Raw genomic sequence first — 21,158 nt, 5'->3', positions numbered from 1 at the left:
GCTGGACCACGCCTCGCACCCAGGTCTTCCGGCTGTTACCATCGGCTATGTATACCAGGTCTCCTTCGGCTACCGGTTGGCTGTCGGCGTGCCACTTCGTTGGTTGATCGATACAGGGCACGTATTCTTTGACCCAACGTTGCCACAGGATGTCCGCTAGCTGAAGTGCTCGTTTATACTGGTCCCGCAAAGCTTCAGCAGGATTGGCCGTTTCCTCCACCTGATGATGTTCCCCGGACGGAAAACCTCGGATGAAGTGATTTGGCGTTAAAGCCTCCACCTCCGATGACTCTTGGGGAATGTACGTTAGTGGTCTACAGTTGATCATTTCCGCAGCTTTGGCCAACACGGTCAGCAGCACTTCGTCGGTTAGTCGTCGGCCGTCGTCCAGAGCCTTCATCGCCTCCTTGGTTGATCTCACGAGCCTCTCCCAGATCCCTCCCATATGAGGGGCTGAGGGAGGATTGAAGTTCCAGCGTGTGCGAGCTCGAGTAAACCTATCAGCACAAGCGGTATCGATTTGTAGTCCCAGCTTTCCGTACTCCTTGCTCACAGCCTGGAAATTGGTCCCATTGTCCGAGAAGAACTCCAAAGGGGTGCCTCGGATGCCGGTGAACCTTTCGATGGCCATGATGCAAGATTGGCTGCTCAGACTATGGACCACCTCCATGTGCACGGCTCTGGTAGTTAAACACGTCATCAGCGCCACCCATCGTTTTTCTAATCGCCTACCAACAGTGACGAGAATTGGCCCGAAATAGTCTATGCCGACGAAACTAAACGGACGCAGCCCAGGAGTGAGTCGTTGATCAGGTAGGGGACCCATCTTCGGCTGTCTCGGCAGACACTTCTTGATTTTGCACCATCCGCAGTTCTTCTCTATCTGCTTCACAGCTGCTCTCAAGTGTGGAACATAGAACTGTTGCCGAACTTCGTTGACGAGTGTTTCACAGTTAGCATGGCCGAATTGTTTGTGGTAGAACTGCAATAGCATCGATGTGACATCATGCTCCCGGGGAAGAACTATCGGGAACCGCATCTCGAATGGTAACAGATCGGTGTAAGCACTCCTACCCTCCAGACGGATGATTCTATTCTCGTCCAAAAGAAGAGATTTCTTGTGAAGGGGACTATCACGTTCGATGGCAATCCATTTCTCCGGCGGCACGTCACGATTCTTCGTCAGTATTTTCAGCTCGTCACCAAATCCTTTACTCTGAGCCATCGCCCCCAGAACTCCTTCAGCACGACGATGCTCCTCTTGTGTTAGCGGAACTACTGTACATTCCAAGGGTTTCATAACTAGTTTTCGGAGCTTTGAGGTTTCGGGACAGGGTACAACTTGGATCGGCTGACCTTCCTTCTTTCGACGGCAATTGGATGCAAACCGGAACAGGCATCCTATCGTTCGGACCATCACCAGCCAGCGTGAGAAACGTGTGCAGTCGATAAGCGGCTCAGGTAGAATAATATCGTGGAAGTTGTGGATTGCTTTAAGCTCTTCGGCAACATTCGGGGTCGGTTTCTCTCTTTGGGGCCATTGTTCTTCCGGAAGGTACAGAAAATTCGGACCGTTCACCCATTGCTCATTCGACGATAGTTGGGGGCCATTCCCCCATTTTGTTAGGATGTCGGCGATGTTCAATTTGGTGGGTACCCACCGCCAATCATTGATGTTCGTCAGGGAGTGGATCTCGCCGATTCGGAAAGCAACAAACTGTTTGTAATTTCGATGGTCTGATACTATCCACGAGAGGACTGTCAACGAGTCCGTCCAGAAGAAAATTCTCAAGTTGCACAGGTTATGGTTTGCGAGAATCCATTGCGCCAGTCGCGCACCGAGGACGGCCGCCAAGAGTTCCAGTCGAGGAATCGATAAATGCTGCAGCCTGGCCACCTTCGCTTTCGCGGCAACAATAGCACAATGTACTTGACCGTTGATGTTGATCCGGAAGTATGCTGCGCTCCCATAAGCGTTCTCGCTCGCATCTGAGAAGATGTGTAGTTGAATTGATTCGCGATCTTGGGGAGACACAAAAGAGAAGTAGCACCGTGGAATCTTGAGCGCCTCTACTTCTGGCAGTGCTTTGATCCACCGTTCCCATTTGGCTGCTATTTGATCGCTGATGACTTCGTCCCAGCCGCAATTTTCGCGCCACAAGTCTTGGATTATCAGCTTCCCGTGGATAGTGAAAGGGGCAAGGTGACCGTGAGGGTCAAAAAAACTCATGACGCAGCCGCTTACTTGTCGCTTGGTAGGTCGTTGACTGCCGTCCATGAACGGCTCCAGATCAGTGCGGAGTTTTATTGAAAACCGGAAGACTCTTCGACTGGATCCCAGAACACACCAAGAATGCGCTCCATGTTCGTTGTCTTGTTGGCGCTGAAATGGACTACTTGGCGCTCCGTCGGCTCCTCCAATTTCTCCAGGACTTCGGTACTATTTGAGACCCAGTTTCGAATTCGGAACCCACCTGCCGAGTGGATCTTCTTCACCTGCTGTGCTCGCGTGACCGCCTCTTCCACTGAATCTGCGCTATCGAGGTAATCGTCAACGTAAGTATTGTCGACAATCGCCGCTGCTGCATCCGGATATTCATCTGCAAAGTCCTTTGCGTTCCGGTTCTTTATATACTGGGCGGAACACGGTGAGCATGTAGAGCCAAAGGTCGCCACGTCCATGACGAAGATTTCCGGCGGATCAGTTGGCTCATCCCGGTACAGGAAACGTTGGGCCTGCTTGTCGCTTCGTCGTATACCAATTTGGTGGTACATTTCCATTATGTCACCCCCAAAGGCGATGGGTCGCTCTCGGAAGTGAAACAGAACTCCAGGCAGATCGGTCAGCATATCGGGCCCCTTCAAAAGAGCCGAGTTGAGCGAAATTACGTTGACTGCGGCCTCCGCGTCCCAAACAAGGCGGACCTTGCTTGGCTTTCTTGGATTGAGGACCACGTTTAAGGGGAGGTACCAGACCTTGGCACCAGCAGCAGCGTCAGCGTAATCCTGAGAGGTCGCCTTATGGGCGTATCCCTTTTCTTGGTACTCGGCGATTTGTTTGGCTACCTTCTCCTTCAGCTCGGGATTTCTCGACAATTTTCGTTCTAAAGCTTTCAGCCGCTTCACGGCCATCGGGTAACTGTCGGGCAATTGAGGGTTGTCATCCTTCCACAGCAGCCCTGTCTCGAAGCGTTGGCCAATTCGCACGGTGGTTTTTTCCAACAGGTCACGAGCACGACGGTCTTCCGACGATTCAGGCAAAACTGAAACTGCGATTCCGGCTTCTTCCAGCATGTATTGACTACGTAGCAGCTCATGCAGCTCGCGATCTGCCGGGCTCATGTCGTGGTGACCAGAAAACATTTCGGATGTATCTGCTAAATTTTGTGGCCCGTACACTGTCCAACCAAGATGAGTTCGAACTGCAATCGGTTCACCAGGGGGCCCAATCCGTGATTCCAACGGGGCGTAGACGTGCAGATGCTTGAGTCCAATTAGAATTCGTGGAGTTTCGCAGCGGTAGTCGCAGACAGGTAGCCCTTCCAGATGCTGGTACTTCCTTGCGACATCTGCGAAGAGTAGTTTCTGCTCGGGTAGTTTCAATTTCTCAACGGTGTGCACATTCTTCAGCACGAACTGCTCCGACGAATCAATAGCGGAAATCGATAGGTGCACCCGCTTAGAGTCGCGCTCCATGCGCGTCATACCCGCCGTCCACTTGACGATAAGTGGTTGTAATTCTCCTCCCAGCTGAATCTGATCTGCAACCTCACGTTCCACCAAAGAGCAGGATGCGCCTTCATCCAGGAATGCGATTACGTTCACCGAGTGGTTGCCGTTACTTAGTCGGACAGGTACCATTCGATAAATCACTGGTTGTTGAATGTCGACACTGTGAGCGTTGCAATCAGTTGTGGCCACAGGATTGTTGTTGTTCGTTGGGTGAAGTAGTGGGTGGTGCATTTCATGACAGTTTCCGATGTTGCACTTGCGCTTGAAACGACAGTTCGAATCACCATGTTCGTTGAGGCAAAGTTTGCACAGCTTCCATTTGGCCACTTCCTTCACGCGACCTTCCCAGGACAGCTTAGCAAAGTCGTCACAAAACCGTGTGCGATGATCGGTGCGATTGCAAATGTGGCATGGCACCCGGGTCTGCTGCTGATGTACGGACTTAGATGAGGAAGAGGAGGGGGCAGACTGCTCTCTTTTTATGCTTGCCCGCTTGTCCTCGAACTCTCCGATGTGGGTATGCAGGTAACCCTCAGCACTTTTTTCCTTCACTTTCTTGTCGGCTCTCGGTTTCTCTGGCTTCGGCCTCTGCTGCAACCGTGCATCCGGTTGATGTGTTCCAGCTCTAGGGTATCAGCTCCGATGGCGGTGATGAAATCGGAAAGGGTTTTCAGAGTGGAAAAACCTTGCTGACGTCTGTAGCGGATCCATTCAATCTGCGTCTGACCAGGAAGCTTGGCCACAAGGATCTCGATTAGATGTGGATTCACCAAGTGATCCCGGAGTCCGGACGCAATTAGATGATCGGTGAGTTGCTGCACGATGATGCCGAAATCCGAAAAGGTTACTGGATTTTCCAGACATGACGGCTTCGCATTCTGCGCCTTGCGCACAAGCGCAGAAATAATTTGTTCCGGGCGCCCATAAAGCCTCCGGAGTGTTTCGATGGCTTCGGGTACCGTTTCAGGCAGCATCAAATGATGGCGCACTTTAGCGCGCGCTGGATTTTGAATCGCCTCCTGCAGTCTTCCAAGGTTGTCTAAATTTGACCAGTTGCACGCCAAATTTCCATTAATGTAGCTGCTGTAAAACAGCGGCCATTCCTCGGGATCTCCTCTGAAGGTAGGTAATTTGCAGAACGGTCCTTTTCGAGCAGCGATCTGTGCCCTGGTCAACTCCGCTACTGGTGGCAATGCTATTTGCGGCCATTGTGCATCCGAATGGGGAGGCGGATTGGGCGGATCGCATGGACCCACTGGGCCCCTTAGATGTAGGCGATGCATGGCCGAATGCGGGAGTTGGTTGGGAGAATTTTGATTCACTGGTTCCTCTGGTACTAACGGCAGACCGCGATTTGGCAGCGGATTGTGCCTCACCGGTGGATTCACTGGAACGTTCGAAAGATTGCGCCCATCTATTTGGTTCGGAACTTGCGGAGGCGGCGACTGGTGCGAAGGCAAAGGATGAGGAACGATCGGTGCATTCGAGTTGCTTGGAATAACTCTGGCTGGATACACCCCGGGATTGCGCAACGGTGTCGTCGGTACTTGAGCAGAATTGCTTCCGGATAGCGGAGTAGAATACACCGGATACACATTCGGCTCAAACGTAACTTTTCTTGGTTCCGCGCCGCCAACAGAATGCTGCGGAATATCATTTGCATCGGGATAGTTGAGTGGTTGTTGATTGAGCCCGTAGGTACTCCACAATTGGCTCCTCTTGATCTGATACTCCTTATCAGCTTTCCGCCTCATCTCCAGCATTTCACGTTCCAACTCGAGCTGTGCCAAGCGCTTTTGCTCCTCGCGCTGCAGCTGTCGCTGGAAATTCCGACGCTGCATCTTTCTCATCAGCATCAAATCACGTTCGTGCTGCTCGTCGGCAGCTTTCTGCTGCTCTTCATTTTGCTTCCAGCGTGCATCTTTTCCGGCACCAAGATCCAGAAACTGCAGGGCGGAAATGTCCTCCTGAGAACCGCCACACGCATTTTCGACAACTGTTTCGGTTGAACAAGTGGTGCAGCTCCATGGTTCGTCGACAATTTCATCCGTAACACCGGCGCAGGAGTAATGAAACCAGCGCGGACAGGTGTCACATTGGACCATATGGTGGTCAGCATGATTCGGCTCCTCACACAGAGCACAATCATATGCGGTGTTCTCGGCGTTAGACTGCTGCTGGAGGTTTTGATCCATAACCTCAATCTGCTCCAGGCTTCTAGCCGAACTCATTTATTTTTGAGTTTTGTTCGGACGAGGAAATAAAAAAACCGCTTTTGAAGCAACGTTGATTGTAGCAGTTGTAGCAGAGCATTAAAAGTAGCTCAAACTAAAAAAGAATTGAATTTATTAGTTTGAGGAAAGTTAAGATAAATTTTACCACTTACAATAAATGGTTTTCTTCCTCGGATTTGGCCGAACAATCTTGGCTCAATTGGCCTTCTACTAGGTGCGCCTAAAGGTACAAAAATTATAAATAAACAGTTGAGCTAACAATAAATTATCCGGACTTACGGTTTAGATCGACTTCCGGATCTATAAAACCACGAGTATTAAAGGGTTTCTTCCCCTGCCTTTTGCCCGAATAGTGAGGCACAGTTAGCCTTCTGCTAGACTCGCGATACAGTAGCGAAAACAAAACTACTTCACACGAAAACCTCACTAATTCGCGACTAAACTTGCTAATTTTATATTAGCGCTTCGGAATAACAATTTTACTACCGTTCTCTTCGACTAGTGAAAAAACGTTGTCCTATCTCAACCGTCGATTCTGTCACTTTGACAGATGCGGCAAAACTTCGCCGCGCTCACTGGTTCGGCGGCGTCGCTGCTCGGTCCAAGGATGCCAGCGGTGCCAACATGCTTAGTTTGGTATGAATAAACATTTGCTTAGCGGATGAATCTTAGAACATAGCTTTTGCTTCAAAAAATAGAGCTATCCAACCAGCAGAATCTGAAGTTTTCTAAAGTAAAATGAAAGAAGACGATCAGAAAATTGAAAAGTACGGCTAAAGGAGCCTTGAAGTCGACGAATCGGGTGGTGGGTGTAAGAACGACCGGTTTTTTTTTGGTTAATTTGTGCTCGTAAGTTGATGTTTAAAGAAAAATGAATACTTATTAAAATATTGTCAAACAAAAAATGGCCTAACTTTAATATTTATCATAAGTTCTCCCCCACCCCCACCCCATTGCATAAAAAATAGGCAATAGGCGCGCATTTTAATTTAGATATTTTTTCTTAAATCTTAGAATTATATAAAAATGAGAGATCTGTATAATGTTATTACAATTTATTTCTTACTTTGAGCCAATTGGGACTTCATCCACTATAGCCGGATTTTTTTTAATTTGACATATTTACTAATTGATTTGTTTAATTTAATCTTAGACGAATGATTTTATACAACGACAAGAATATGAAAAAAGTTGGGTTATCACTTCGACTTTTCTTTATCCATGTTGAAAATGCCTTTTTGAATTGTTTTGAAGTGAAATATTGCTAATTTGATAAATTCATAACGTTATTAAAGAATTTTTTATTGGAAAAGTCTGCTACCGAGCATGCTTAGAAAATAGAGCAATTGCTTGGAGATTTGCCGAGCAATTACTTTAGATTCGAGCTTTTTTCATACCAAACTAGCTTGTTCTAAAAGTAAAAGCTCCTGACTGAGAAAACAGCTGTCAAAAAAACTTTATTCATAACAACCGAAGCAATTGCTTTATGCGACTGCTCGACTGCTCGATTTAGTTTAGCAAAAGCAATTACTAGGTTTTTTTCATACCACCCCATGACGTCAATCAGATTTCGGGAAGCTGGCACATAGGCGTTGGCAAATTGTCGCTTTGCTCCGATCTTGGGTCGATATCAACGACTTCTCGCTTTATCGGTGGTACTGGTTATGAAGGTGGTGCTGCAGGGCGGGCTGCACGGTCAAGGGGAGCCTGAGCCCTGTTTTAGTGATAATATCATAAATTTCTATATAATTAAAGTAATTTGAATGAAAATTGAAATTATTTTTGTTTTTATTATCTTTGAAGTCCAATAAATAATAACATACATGCAAATGGGAAGCAATCTAATTTTTTCTTTCATTTCGAATAATAACTTTTTTGTCTCAATTTGAATTAATTTTATTTTCGAACCGAAATTATTGTTATTTTGACAGAAGTTATGCATCATTTTTAAAAAGGGTATATTTTATTTTCAATGAAACGATAATTTTAAATCGAATCGATTTTTTTTGTCAGTGTTATCAAAAATATATTTGTGCTTTTTCCCAACCAAAATTTTTATTATTTTTGGACGAAATCTTATTGTTTTTAAAATATATTTTTCTGCGTGTAATCGGAGTGAAATTGAAGTGAAGGCTATTGCTCTCTCTTTTTAACACATGAGAAATGTCGCTGCGCAAATCTTTTGCATAAATTAAGGCGTTTACAACATATGTATTACGACTTTGTTTATGCAATCTATAAGCAGAGCTGAATCTTATTTCGTTATTTCCATAAATTCATAGGTGTCCTAAAAAATTCTGATTTTTTTTTTTCGCGGTGTCCTGAATTTTGACAAAACCACCTGGCACCGCTGATCTGGCCATGAGTGCCTACACACAAAAAAAAGCATAGTAAAACTACTAAATCCCTGGTTTAAACGAACAACAGGCAACCATATTTTTGAGTCAAATACGTTTTGTTGTATATAATACCTTAGAGCACCTGCAACGGTTCAGGCGTAAATATTGGTTTTAAGTATACCAGTTATAGCAAAATTTGAAATTTTAGAATCGGCTAAAACACCCACTCCCCACCGGTGTAGGAGCAAATTTAAAACGGAAACACTTTCATTGCAGACTCAATAATTGAGAAGAAAAAACCCATTTTATTAGAAAAATTGCATAAGTTTTGAGTTTCACGGTTAATTGTCTTAAAATTAATTCTACGAATATTCTTTTTGACAGAACAATGATTTCAACTATTCTACCAGGATTTCATTAATTTAAAAGCAAAAATGACTACACAACGAGGAAAAAAGGTCAATTGAAATAATTCTTCAATTAATTCAATTAAATTGCTTTGAATCAATGGAATAAAGTTTTGTTAAAACGAAATGAAAAAACATTTTTTTTTTCAAGTTATTGCTGACATTGATAAGGAAATGAGAAATGTTTATCCCAAAATCAAAGGAAATTTCCCCTTGATTTGTCGACATTTTTGTTTGACAAAAACTTGTTTCACTATTTGCAAATTTTTGTATGCATACAGAAAAATATGCTGATATTGACGAAAACTCCGAGCAATCCATACGAATCTAAAAATCTCTCAATATTAACAATAACAATAAACATTTATTTTACCTCATCAAAAAAGTATTAAAACTTTCTTTTCGTTTATTTTTTTCAAATTTTAGAACGCTGACTGGATTAACTAATTCGTCGAGCCCTAATGAAAAGTTTCCTATTTATTTATAAAATCGAGAATAATGTGACATCTATTATTTATACTTGATATGGTTTTTATTAACATCTATTCTCAATTTATGTTACGTATAGGGTGGTTGAAGAAAAAAAAACATTCAAATAATATCTCAAAAAGAAATTATTATCACACCCAATGTTACCCAAACATGTGTGAAAGAAATCATTGTTGGCTAAAATTTTCTCACCGTGAACTGAATCGGTCTGTCATATATTTTGAAATCCTGTTCCAAATTTGCATGAATTTTGAACAAAGGCGTATAACTGTTGGGAATTTTAAAAACGATAACTGTGCTAAATGGTCCACACAACAGCACTAAATCCTCCGGCGGGGGTGTTCTGATTGCCATCCGATCCGGTCTTTCAGTCACTCCAATCGACGACGAATCATGGAACGACCAGGAATTAGTGTGGATTCGTATCGATCTGGGCACTCGAAAGCTCTTCGTTGGGGTTTTATACCTACCCCCTGATCGAGCCAAAAGCGCGGTCTTCGCAAAGTCGTTTTCCCGCGGCCTTTCCCGGTTGTGTTCCCTTACTGTTCCCGAAGACGACATTCTTATTATTGGCGACTTCAACTTGCCCGGACTTAAATGGTGTTTCTCCCAGTGCGGTTTTTTGTTTGCTGATCCAGCGAGATCTTCATTTACTACGCCCTCTAGTTTGATCCTCGACTCACTCAGCACAGCAACTCTCCGACAAATTAACAGCGTCGAGAATGAGAATGGTCGCTTGCTCGATCTCTGTTTTGTTAACGACAGATCCCAATTGGCTACGATTGAACTGGCTCCTGCGCCTCTGGTTAAGCTTGTTCCTCACCACCCGGCACTGCTGCTTTCGCTTGAAATCTCTGAAGTTGTGACTCCTATCAAGAAGCCGGTATCCTTTTTTCTCGATTTCAAGAACGCCGGTTTTGTCGCTATTTCACAAACGCTTGACGCCATCGACTGGAATTCTGAGCTCGAATCTTCCGATCCAAACGCTGCTGCTATGAAGTTCTCCCATATCATCAACTACATCATCGATCGTCACGTACCAAAACGCTCAGCAGCCTCTGACCTACGTGCTCCCTGGGTCACGAAAGAGTTGCGACAAATGAAAGCACTCAAGAACAAAGCCCTCCGCTACTACTTGAGGCACAAGTCTCTCCACGCCAAAAACCAGTATCGCAAACTTAACGCTGCTTATAAAAAAGTAAGCACGCGTTGTTACCAGGGCTATCTTATCTGGATTCAGCGTGGTTTTAAAACTAGACCCAAATCGTTTTGGCAGTACATTAAGGACCAACGGAAAGAATCGGGCTTACCGTCCTACATGTTTTTGGAAGACAAGTCGGCGACTTCAGACCTTGATATTTGTAACCTCTTCGCTGACAAATTCCGTAGTACTTTTGATTCTGGTTCAATATCCACGGAGCAGTTGACTATGGCGGCTAGTAACGTCCCACGTCAGAGCACTTCCTTTCATCACATCGTAATCGATGACGATACCATCCTGAAGGCGACTGCTAAGCTGAAATCCAGTGTTTCTGCAGGTCCGGATGGCATTCCAGCGACTTTTCTAAAACGCTATATATCACATATGCTGACTCCTATAAAACGAATCTTCCAATCATCGCTCACGGAATCCACGTTCCCTTCCATTTGGAAAGAGGCTTACATGTTTCCGGTCTACAAAAAAGGTGACAGGAGGAACGTTAACAATTATCGCGGTATTTCTGCCCAATGTGCGATCGCCAAACTGTTTAAGCTGGTTGTACTAGATCAATTTTTCTTGTATTGCAATTTTTATTTCTCTAACGAACAACATGGATTCATGCCCAAACGCTCTACGACAACAAACCTGTTGACGTTCACATCTTCCGTGCAAGACAGTTTTGCCATGGGATCTCAAACCGACGTAATCTACACCGACCTGACCGCAGCTTTCGACAAGGTAAACCACAAAATAGCCATAGCCAAACTAGATCGTATCGGTATCTGCGGCTCTTTACTGGAATGGTTCCATAGCTACCTGGTAGGACGGAAACTTATTGTACGATCAGGTGAATCATTTTCCGATCAATTCCGTGCCTCTTCTGGAGTACCTCAAGGGAGCCACCTAGGACCCATCATATTCCTGATCTACTTCAACGACGTGCTGTTGCTTCTCGATGGACCAAAACTGGCGTATGCCGACGACTTGAAATTGTTCCAATCCATCAACAGCCCCGAAGATGTCAACGTATTACAGAGCCAGTTAAACATCTTCGCCGCCTGGTGTGATGTCAATTGCCTTCCCTTGAACCGCAACAAATGTACGGTAATTTCGTTTTCACGCAAGCGGCTACCGCTATCGGCTGATTATTTTCTTGGACATGAGGCAATTGCACGAGTTGAGCATATGAAAGACCTTGGTGTGATCCTGGACGAACGGCTGGATTTCAAGATCCACACAAACTACATCGTCGATAAAGCTTCTAGATGCCTGGGTCTTTTATTCCGCATGACAAAAGACTTTAAGGATATTTATTGCCTCAAGAGTCTTTACTGCAGCTTGGTTCGATCGTCCCTCGAATATGCCTCGGCTGTATGGTGCCCCTACTACCAAAATGGCTCGGAGCGTATCGAGGCCATCCAGAGGCGTTTTTTGCGCTTCGCTCTCCGGAACCTGAACTGGCAAGACCCGTTCCGACTCCCCAGCTACGAAAGCCGCTGTCGCCTTATCGACATCGACACGCTGCAGGCCCGCCGGACCGCAACACGGGCCTCTATTGTTGCCGATCTGCTTTCGTCTAGAATCGACTGCCCTGCACTGCTAGAAGCACTCCAACTCAGCGTGCGATCCCGTGGCTTGAGGAATCGTAATCTTCAGCTCTTTGCTCCTCTCCGACAGAATAACTACGGAGCTAATACAGCGCTAATTGGTGCAATAAGGACGTTTAACCGCTTCTCCGACCATTTTGATTTTGACGTTTCGAGGGAATTATTCCGAAGAAGAATTCTTAGTGCTTTAAGTATAGTATAGGGTAAATTCCGTGTAATTGTAGTTTGTCTTTAATTTTTAACCTATCATTTGGATCAATATGTGATCTGTTGATGAAAAATAAAATAAACAAATAAACAAATAAAACAGCAATTTACGCCACCGGTGCCAGCCGAAATATTTTAGCGTGGTCGAAAACCGTGTTTTGCATCTACCGTTGGGACAGCCCTTACGCATAGCTATTTTACCATGTGCTCAATTTGACTGCGCATAGTAAATTTGACTGCGTTTTAGTAAAATTGTCAATGAAATGATGCATTGTTTTACTTCGTGCCTGGTAAAATTGATATGTTTCATGATGAAACTAGTAGGGTAAGTGTACCTAAGACAACGGCTTAAGGAAGCTTTTTTCATTAATTCAATAGAATTGCCTTGCATGTTGATTTGAAACTGATATTTATTCATTAAACTTTATTTCGAATACTGTTTTATGAAACTATGTAGGAAGGGGCCGTTCAGATACCACGTGGACAGAAAAATGAGATTTTTGACCCCCTCCCCCCCCTCCGTGGACAAGCGTGGACATTTGGCAAACCCCTACCCCCCTCCCCGGATGTCCACGTGGACATATATGAAATTTTTTTTTCTAAATCTAATTTGTCAGTTAGAAAACAATATTTATTCACTTTTTGCCTTTTTGTTATTTAAATGGTGATTTTGAAAAAAAAAACAAATAAGCAATTTCTGATATAAAATAATTTAAAAAAAATTAAATTTCTAAATTATTATAAAAACGAACGCATACAAAATTTTAATGAAACTTGAAGAGATTCCTTTTTCCAATCTTTAGGCTTTTCTTTCGAAGATATGATGGCTGGCATTTTACAAATGCTGAGACCACCAACCCACAGAAAGTGTACTATGTATGCCATGACCGGCATGAGATTGAATGCCCGATGGCTTAGAAGACTTGAAGGCTATCTTCTACCCCACGGGCTGCGGGGGGTCATATTTATCACTTGCTTAAAGTGGCTACTAATGGTTTAAATATAAACTGGAAAGCTTTGAGATTTTAAGATTTTGATTTAAACATCTTTTTTTTTCAGGGATTTTAAACCAACTTGGTTTATTCATCCCGAATTAAAACATGTTCATATTTATTCACCTTTAGAAAATATTTTGGAAGTAAGTATGTCCACGTGGACATGACCTAAACCCCTAACCCCCTCTCCGTGGACAAGCGTGGACATTTCGATAACCCCCTCCCCCCCCTAAGTTGTCCACGTGGTATGTGGACGGCCCCGAAATAGATCAATCCATTACGTACTTTTGAGTCAATTTATGATTTATTTTTCTCATTCAAGTTCCTCCACTGTCGTACCAGGTCCCTAATTCCGTCGTACAAGGAGACCGGAATTGTCTCAATTTATTCCACCCTCTTCAGAAATACATTTAAAATTTTGCGGTTGCGGTTCATGTAATAAGCATCAGCTTACATCGAACGGATCAACCGCGCAGGATAACAGCAGAAGTTCTCTCGAGTAACCAGTCGCAATAAGCTATGAAACTAGGATAGCTTTATTCTAAACAGGTCTACCATTGCTTGGCTAATGCATCTGCAGGCAGCAAAGTATTATACCTTCTATTCAATTCTACCGAAATTGTCTCGAACTATTCCTCCTTCATGAGGGATAGATTTGAAATTTTGCGGTTGCGGTTCATACAAATGCGATTATTTACTTCGCACGGATCAACCGCGCAGGATAACTGCAAAGTTCGAATGAGATCTGAGTCGCAATAAAATGTACTTGCCAAGAAATCCCAAGGTAGCGTTTTTGTATCTAGGTACCATTGCTTGGCTAAGGCAATTGCAGGCAGCACAATATTAGACCTTACAAATTGAATCCACCCTGCAAATGTATTTTGTACCAACACACTCTCCAACGGACTGGGCTGCCATGATCCAGGAATTGTCCGAAAAATAAGATTTTATAACATTCAAACAGACATTTTTCACAAATTACATGGCACAAATTTACAAAGTAATTGCATATATTTCAAGAACATCAATATTTTTAATAGTACTATATGTTTTTCTACGCAATGAGACTGAATAGTAAGACATTTGAGGAGAGGCAAAATCACACTTGCGTTTTGTCAACATGTGTATTCTTATGCATGTGGGAACCCTGGCGAAGGATATCGACACAAAGCAAAGCCACGTTGATGCGTGTAATGCGCATTAGACTGGTTCAGCTCATCTATTCAAGTTTTTTGCGAGCGATAAAAGTTTTTGCAAGAATGTTTTTTTTTTCGGAAATTGACGCTTCGTTATACTAACATTTAGTTGTTTGGGTTCAAATTTTTGGGAAATGACGTAGAGTAATCCAACTGAAATTAAACTTTTCGACTTTTTTCATTCAAACTGTAATATGTCAAAAACGACAAAACATCTTTTGTTGAGAATTTACTGAGAATTTATAAAAATGCAGCAAGCATGAGTCAAGTATAAAAACTTATATGGTAGAAATCAGAATATTATCGGGTTTGGTTTTGTCGAATTTTGAACGACTATATTGTCGTAACCGACCGAACAAATCACTTTTTTTTCTCAATCCAACAACAATTTTACTGAACGCTTCCTGGTCACGCTTTTCTTTTGTTTCAAATTCAATTTACGCTTTCTCATCCGACTGACCTTTCCTTCGTAAAACTAGTCTATAAACTGATCCTTCTGTTCGTTTCATCTCCCGCTCAACTCTCCTTTTTTTTAAAACTCTACACAACTTTTCTCTCTAATTGAAACGAACGCTCTCAAAATCTAAAAGTTTCCGAGTACATGAACAGAAAGGTGCTCTCTCATGTACAAGTGTTGCCAATCTCTCAGCCGTTCATTTTTCATGTTTACCATCAGATATAATAATTCTCACTTTATTCCCTACATATATGTACAAAAAATCATATCTACCGATTTTTTATCCAAACTTGTATTGAGATCCAAACCAGAGACTCATGAACTCTTATTTCAAAGTTTAAATGATTCATTCAACCAAATTCTCTTGTCATTTTGACCTTCAACGGGAATTTTTTTCATTGTTTTTCCATGCATCGTAAAGATTCAATAAAAATCGAGGTTTTCGGTCCAGGAATTGAAATTTTTTCCTCGAGTTGATCCCCATTTAGAGAATTTCTGAAAACTGGAGAAGTTTTAGTTTTAGTTTTCAAGGATCTCTCAGTGACCATTCTGTAGAGCAAAGTGTTTGGTCGTATGTGCGATATTGCAGTTTGAATGCAAGAAGCTTAAAAAGTCTAATTTTCAAATAATTGATGTATAATAGAACCAAAAATAATCAAATATTAAAATATGAAATAATTTTGAAGAAACAATTTCATTGGAGTTGAACGTTAGAAATGTGTAAAGTTGGAGATATTCTTGCGTGCACTCAAACGTTTATTAAATTATGCACGATACTGTTAGTAAATAATTTGTAAAACACCAACCACTAAGCTAAAAAATCCATCAATTCTTTGTTCATTTGAAACCATGCATTATAAGCAATGCTGAATACATTCAAGTAATTTATCAATATAAATAGACTTTTTGCACTTATCTCCCAGCGCATCAAGTTCCTAGCTTCAAAATAAACAAAATAACTGTATTGTGTTGTGATTACTTGGAAATCCATTATGTTCATTTCCTATGAGTCCGACTGTGTTCAGCAAAAAATAGTAAAAATGAACCGGTCTAATTCCAATTCTTGCAAAACGGTTCCCTATTCCTGTCGCAAAATTACGACGAATTATGGGGCCCGAGCGATTCGATTTCAATCGAATATTGACAAAATTATATAGTTCAGATTAGTTTGAAATCATTTTTCTAATTTTATTTCAACACTTTTCTGTCGAATTTTATGATTTTGATCGTTATATGCATTGATAGGAAGCGATAAAATAAAGAAACACGTTGGGGGAATCACTAAGTTTGTTTTACAATATGGCGGAGTGCATCAATAATTCAATTCACTTCGCGATTTCAATATCAAATAAATTAAGAAATAGTTTTAAAAGTTACAAATTTGTGATAGAAAATAAATTCACAAGCTTAAGTTTATCATGTGAAGTAGCCAATTAAAGTGGAAAGTGATTTTTCGGCTCTAAAACATGCATTCTTGAATTGCGACGAATCAGAGGGATACGACGGAGGAGGGTACACCTACCCTATGTGTTATGATAAAAATTAGTATGCGTGAGGAGCTTGATTCAAATAGTAAAATTACTACACTCAGAAAAATACTATTATGTATGCCATAAGATTCTCTTATGAAGTGGCGCCATAAGAAAAATTAATGAAATTCATAAGATTGTCTTATGACGCGAATGAATTCTGAAGATGAACGCCTACTTCAATGAGAGGTTGTTGCTTTTCATAAGAGATTCTTATGGAAACAGTAAATCACTTTCTAATAAGAAAAATTCTCGATATTTCATGCTGAAAACATTCACTTTATTGTTTGCCAAATTTGTTTAAAATTAAATCCTTCATGGTCACCATCAGCAGCGCATCAACAGACGGCTCCATCAAAGTTTTTTTTTGCCGCATCTTAATCTTCGACCTTTCGTTTTTTGCCGATCAGCTTGCTGAAAAGTAAACAAATAATGTATTTTAGTTTACTAATATATTCAACGTTCACACCAAAAACATCAAATCGAACTTACCATCCCGGAGATAACAATAACATTTAACATTGAAGGAAAACTATAATATTGCGGTTACTGGGAAAATTTCTAATCGCGCGACGGTAGCCTTCCGTGCGGTAGGCTAACCGGAGCAGTAAACACAGTTAAAAAATTCACTCTTACTCACTACCCGCATAGGTTAATACGATACTCTGAATCTTCCGTATTATTCTTTTCTGATTACATTAATAGTAACGTTCTAAGATGCGTCTTGGCTCGATGTGCTGTTGCTAGAACGAATAAAATATTATTTCTGGAAGATACGATTAATATTCTGCGAAACAAATTGATTATTTTTGCAACGCACCGAAATGATAACAAAATATTTCAGAAAGATACAATTCTCGCGTGAGCTTTCATTACGTCGAATGAAACAAAATTTGAAAAATAGAGATATTCACTAAAAAAGCTTCATTATAACATTATCTACCTATGTGATTGATAAAACAATCAATTTAAACCCTTTTAATATATAAAATTTAAGACTTCCAAAATGACGAATGAAACAAAACCTTGATTGCCAATTTCAATGTTGCTTACGTCCGTTCTTCCAAACGGCGAATGTGCAGAGGAAAAAAACCTGGCACATTCGCTATGGATTCCATGAGGAAACAAGTGTGGTAGAGGTTATCAGAATATCAACCTGGCAATGAATATTATTTCAGATTCTTCTTTTCAAGCGTTCTTAAATCGATACTCAAGCAGGCTTTCGAACGCTGTAAAATAATGCAGCAAGGAAAAGAAACCGAACAGCAGCAGTAGCAGCAAACCTAACAACTAACTGCATCAGGCTGAGCGGCAGCAGCCTGCTGCTGTTAGTCACCCAATCACCCGATTCACACTTTTATTACGCATTCACTAATAAATTTACCGCTACACTCGACAACTTACTAAGTTAACGTTCACTATGCCGAGAAAATTGTAAATTTACCGGTAATTGCCTCAGAAACATTTGGGCGTAAGTGCAAGTTGAACGAATCAAAGGACGAAAGAAAAGAGACGAATGAAACAAATTTCCCCTCCAAACGACGAATGTGTTCAGACGTATGAACGATTTATGTTTGAATATGTCGTATGATCCTATATGATTAAAAAATAGCTCTAAAAATTGCAAAAAATTAAATTCATAATGTGGAATATCTGACACAATTAGTTTCCATGAATATTGCGTATTTTTTGAAGGGTTATCGGCGAAGGAATGAAAATAGGATTTGAAAAACACTCTTCAAATTTCAGAACCGTTTTTCTCGGTTCGGTGTTTCTGTTTCATTCGACGTAATGAAAGCTCACGTGAGAATTAATGGTTTTCAAAATAAACTGCGTAATTTTGCAACACGCTCCAATTTGCTGTCATAGAACACGCGGTCAGATTTATTTCAGAGAAGATTTAAAAGGTCACTCCCCATGTTATTCGTGTGAAATTTGAAATTTCTATAGAAACCTTTATACTAATCTTTGCTTTAACAAATTCGAATTCTTTACGACTAATGAAACGACTCTTTCGACTAATGAAACTATCATGCATATAGGTAAAAAAATATTTCACATTTTTGTATCAAAACGAAAAGTTCGTCATCAAGATTAAAGTTTTATCTATTTTTTCAACTTTCACCTATACATATTTTTGTTTAGATAAAAAGCAAGTACAACCCGCATAGCTAAAAACCATACTATGAATCTTGCGAATCATTCGGTTCTGATAACATTAATAGTTTCAATTGCTTTTGAGTCATTGCTAATGTGCCTTTGCTAGAAACCAGTTAAAAACCATTTTTAAAAGATACCAATAATCTTCTAAGAAATTCATTGCTTAATTTGGCAACGCATCGATAAGATACCAAATTATTCCCGAAAGATTCAGTTAATAATCATAAAAAATAATCGAATATTTTAGCAACGCGCCTCAAATTTTTCCGGCTGTCAGCAAACCGCGTGGCTGAAATTGTTGACAAAAAAAATCATCTCCCGGCAAAATGTTACTATATTGGGCTGGTCCGGTAGGCAACGGCAACGGTTCCGGTGCTGCAAGGGTGAGTACGCTTATTTATTGTGGTAATAGGATTTTTTTAACAGTAAGATATTTTATTCTAGGCGCAGATAGTCGGGTTTCTCCAGATCGAGGAACAGGCGGCACTTGGTTCCGGAACAGAAGTTGGAGATGGAGGCTACGTGAAAACCTTAGAGCAATGTAATAAAAGGGTAAGTAAAATTACTTTGTGTATAGCGAGAAACTTAAATTTCATTCTTTTCATTTTCGCCCCCAGACTATGGAGAATCCATCCATTGTTTAAAAAATGCGACGTACTCAGACACGAGAACCAGCGCCACGGGGCACGCGGGGCAGCACACGGGGCAGCAGCGCCAAGAAAGGTTCAGCAGTGCTCCTTCAACACGAAGTAGGATGGATCGGAAGTGCCATTGCATTTGGTACGGAAAATGCTGCAGGATTAGGAGCATCCTAAAGGAGTATCAGTTAACATCCGCAGGTAGCGGAAGGTTAATATTTCAATGATTAATCTAAATGTAATAAAAATCGTGTTGAATTAAATATATTAGAAAATTAAATCTCGTTTGATATTTTTTTCCGGAAAACTAATTGGAATTCAATAAAATTAATAAAATCCCAGTATGGGGAATCTTTTCACTGTTGGTTAACAATAGGTTGTATCGTCATCTTTTTATGAGCGGATCATAAGACAACGATAACACGTTTGATCAAACCTTTTTAGAACGAGTAAAAAAAAGTAAAAAAATGAATGGTTACTCTACTTAACGACCCGTTCGCTGTATCGTACAGTGTGTCCAAACGATTCCATTCCATGAAAAAAAGATTAGTTTGATCATACATTAATAATCCAAAACTATAAAGGTAATCTTTTCTGTGTCTTGGAAAGAAGATAATAGGAATACTTATTGTACAGTATCGATTCATGCGGGTAATTTCATTGAAAAGTTAAGAAGTAAATTCTTGAATCAATCTTCAAATCATTATTTTGCAAGAGAGGACAAAACATGAAGTCATCGGAATGAAATATTATTATTCTTAGTATTCATTGAGATTGAATTAATTACGAGCGTTAAAATCCCAGACAAAACAAAAAACAATCTACATTATTGAAAACACATTTTTCCATAGCCTGAGAATTAACTAATTTGGCATGACGAAGATTTTTGATGCGATAAATGCGTCTTTGATACTTTATATGCTGGTCGAATTCAATTATGTTGTCGTTAAAATGTAACAAATCGTATATGAGAAGTTAAAAAAAGGAGTTGTGTACGGTGAATAGTCTATTATAGGAAATAATACCATTCGCATCGCAAAAAAAATAGAACTGCGCACTCATAACTGCGAAATTTGTGCGATCTGTCAAATCAGTATAAAATCTGACAGTTTTATACACGCTAACCGCTTTTCAGTTAAACTTTATACGGATAACTCCGACTGCAAAACATAGCACGAAATCCAATATTCAATGAATGATCGCTACCGTGTCGTTGAACTCTAAACTTATTTAAACAACTACAGGTTTTCATTTTTTTTTCATGAATTTGTCCGCTGGTTGACCCCATCGCAAACAGGTTTTTTTTATTATTCATTTTTCCGTGATTTTGACCGCTGATTGACCAAGCTCAAGGCAAACACATTTTTTTGTTTTATAAACAATAGATAATCCGATAATAATATTTGGTATACATGTTTGTTTGACAACTTTTTATTAAATCATCTTTCAATGTTTTCCGCTTGTTCATCCGATTTAATTTCAGTCGATAAATAATCCTTATGTAGAACAGTGCTCATTTTTTTCTTGAATACTGTAATTTTTTTTACAGTGGTACCCTACGGGAGCCCAAATCAGCTATCGCAGAAATAGAAAAAAAGAGTGGATCAGCAATAACTATGAACTGACGATTGCTTCGTACTGTTAGATGATGAAAAAAAAACTGATGCTATGAATGAATGTGTTCATCATTTTTTCACAATGCCGTTTCTTCTATTTTTCATAAGAACATCGTATGAAAATTGAAAGAATTTCATAAGACTCTTATGAAAAATTAGTTTGGACGCAAAAAAGTGGTTCATAAGATGTATCTTATGAAATTTATAATAAGATTTCCTCTGAGTGTATGTATGTTTGTTTGTTTATGCAAATGCATGCATGCATTATTAAAATTCACACTTCCGACACACGTCGGTCAATGTTTGTGTGTTCTCCCGATGCTCTGGAAAGATTTGAAAGCAGCTCAAAAT

At 40.9% G+C, this 21,158-nt stretch overlaps 2 protein-coding genes and 1 long non-coding RNA gene across 3 annotated transcripts; 2 read left to right on the top strand and 1 right to left on the bottom strand.

Annotated features, from left to right (window-relative positions):
* Positions 1 to 69: 69 nt before the first annotated feature.
* On the bottom strand, positions 70 to 2,278 carry LOC129738360 (uncharacterized). Its single transcript, XM_055729544.1, has 2 exons — positions 139 to 2,278; positions 70 to 80 (listed from the first exon to the last, which is right to left on the bottom strand). The coding sequence occupies exons 1-2, from the start codon at positions 2,276 to 2,278 to the stop codon at positions 70 to 72; spliced, it is 2,151 nt and encodes a 716-aa protein (XP_055585519.1).
* A 4,238-nt stretch (positions 2,279 to 6,516) lies between these two features.
* Positions 6,517 to 12,051, top strand: LOC129738359 (uncharacterized). Its single transcript, XM_055729543.1, has 4 exons — positions 6,517 to 6,602; positions 9,520 to 10,916; positions 11,076 to 11,221; positions 11,983 to 12,051. Exons 1-4 carry the CDS (start codon positions 6,517 to 6,519, stop codon positions 12,049 to 12,051), a joined length of 1,698 nt encoding a protein of 565 aa, XP_055585518.1.
* Positions 12,052 to 18,562: 6,511 nt separating this feature from the next.
* LOC129746820 (uncharacterized) lies at positions 18,563 to 19,500 on the top strand. Its single transcript, XR_008737379.1, has 3 exons — positions 18,563 to 18,936; positions 18,998 to 19,105; positions 19,171 to 19,500. It is a non-coding gene; the product is annotated as an uncharacterized LOC129746820 (long non-coding RNA).
* Positions 19,501 to 21,158: the final 1,658 nt, after the last annotated feature.

The sequence above is a fragment of the Uranotaenia lowii genome, chromosome 1 (assembly GCF_029784155.1).
Source record: "Uranotaenia lowii strain MFRU-FL chromosome 1, ASM2978415v1, whole genome shotgun sequence".
Lineage (NCBI taxonomy): Eukaryota > Metazoa > Arthropoda > Insecta > Diptera > Culicidae > Uranotaenia > Uranotaenia lowii.
The sequence above is the reverse complement of the archived record's forward strand: the minus strand, read 5'-3'. Positions and strand labels throughout refer to the sequence as shown.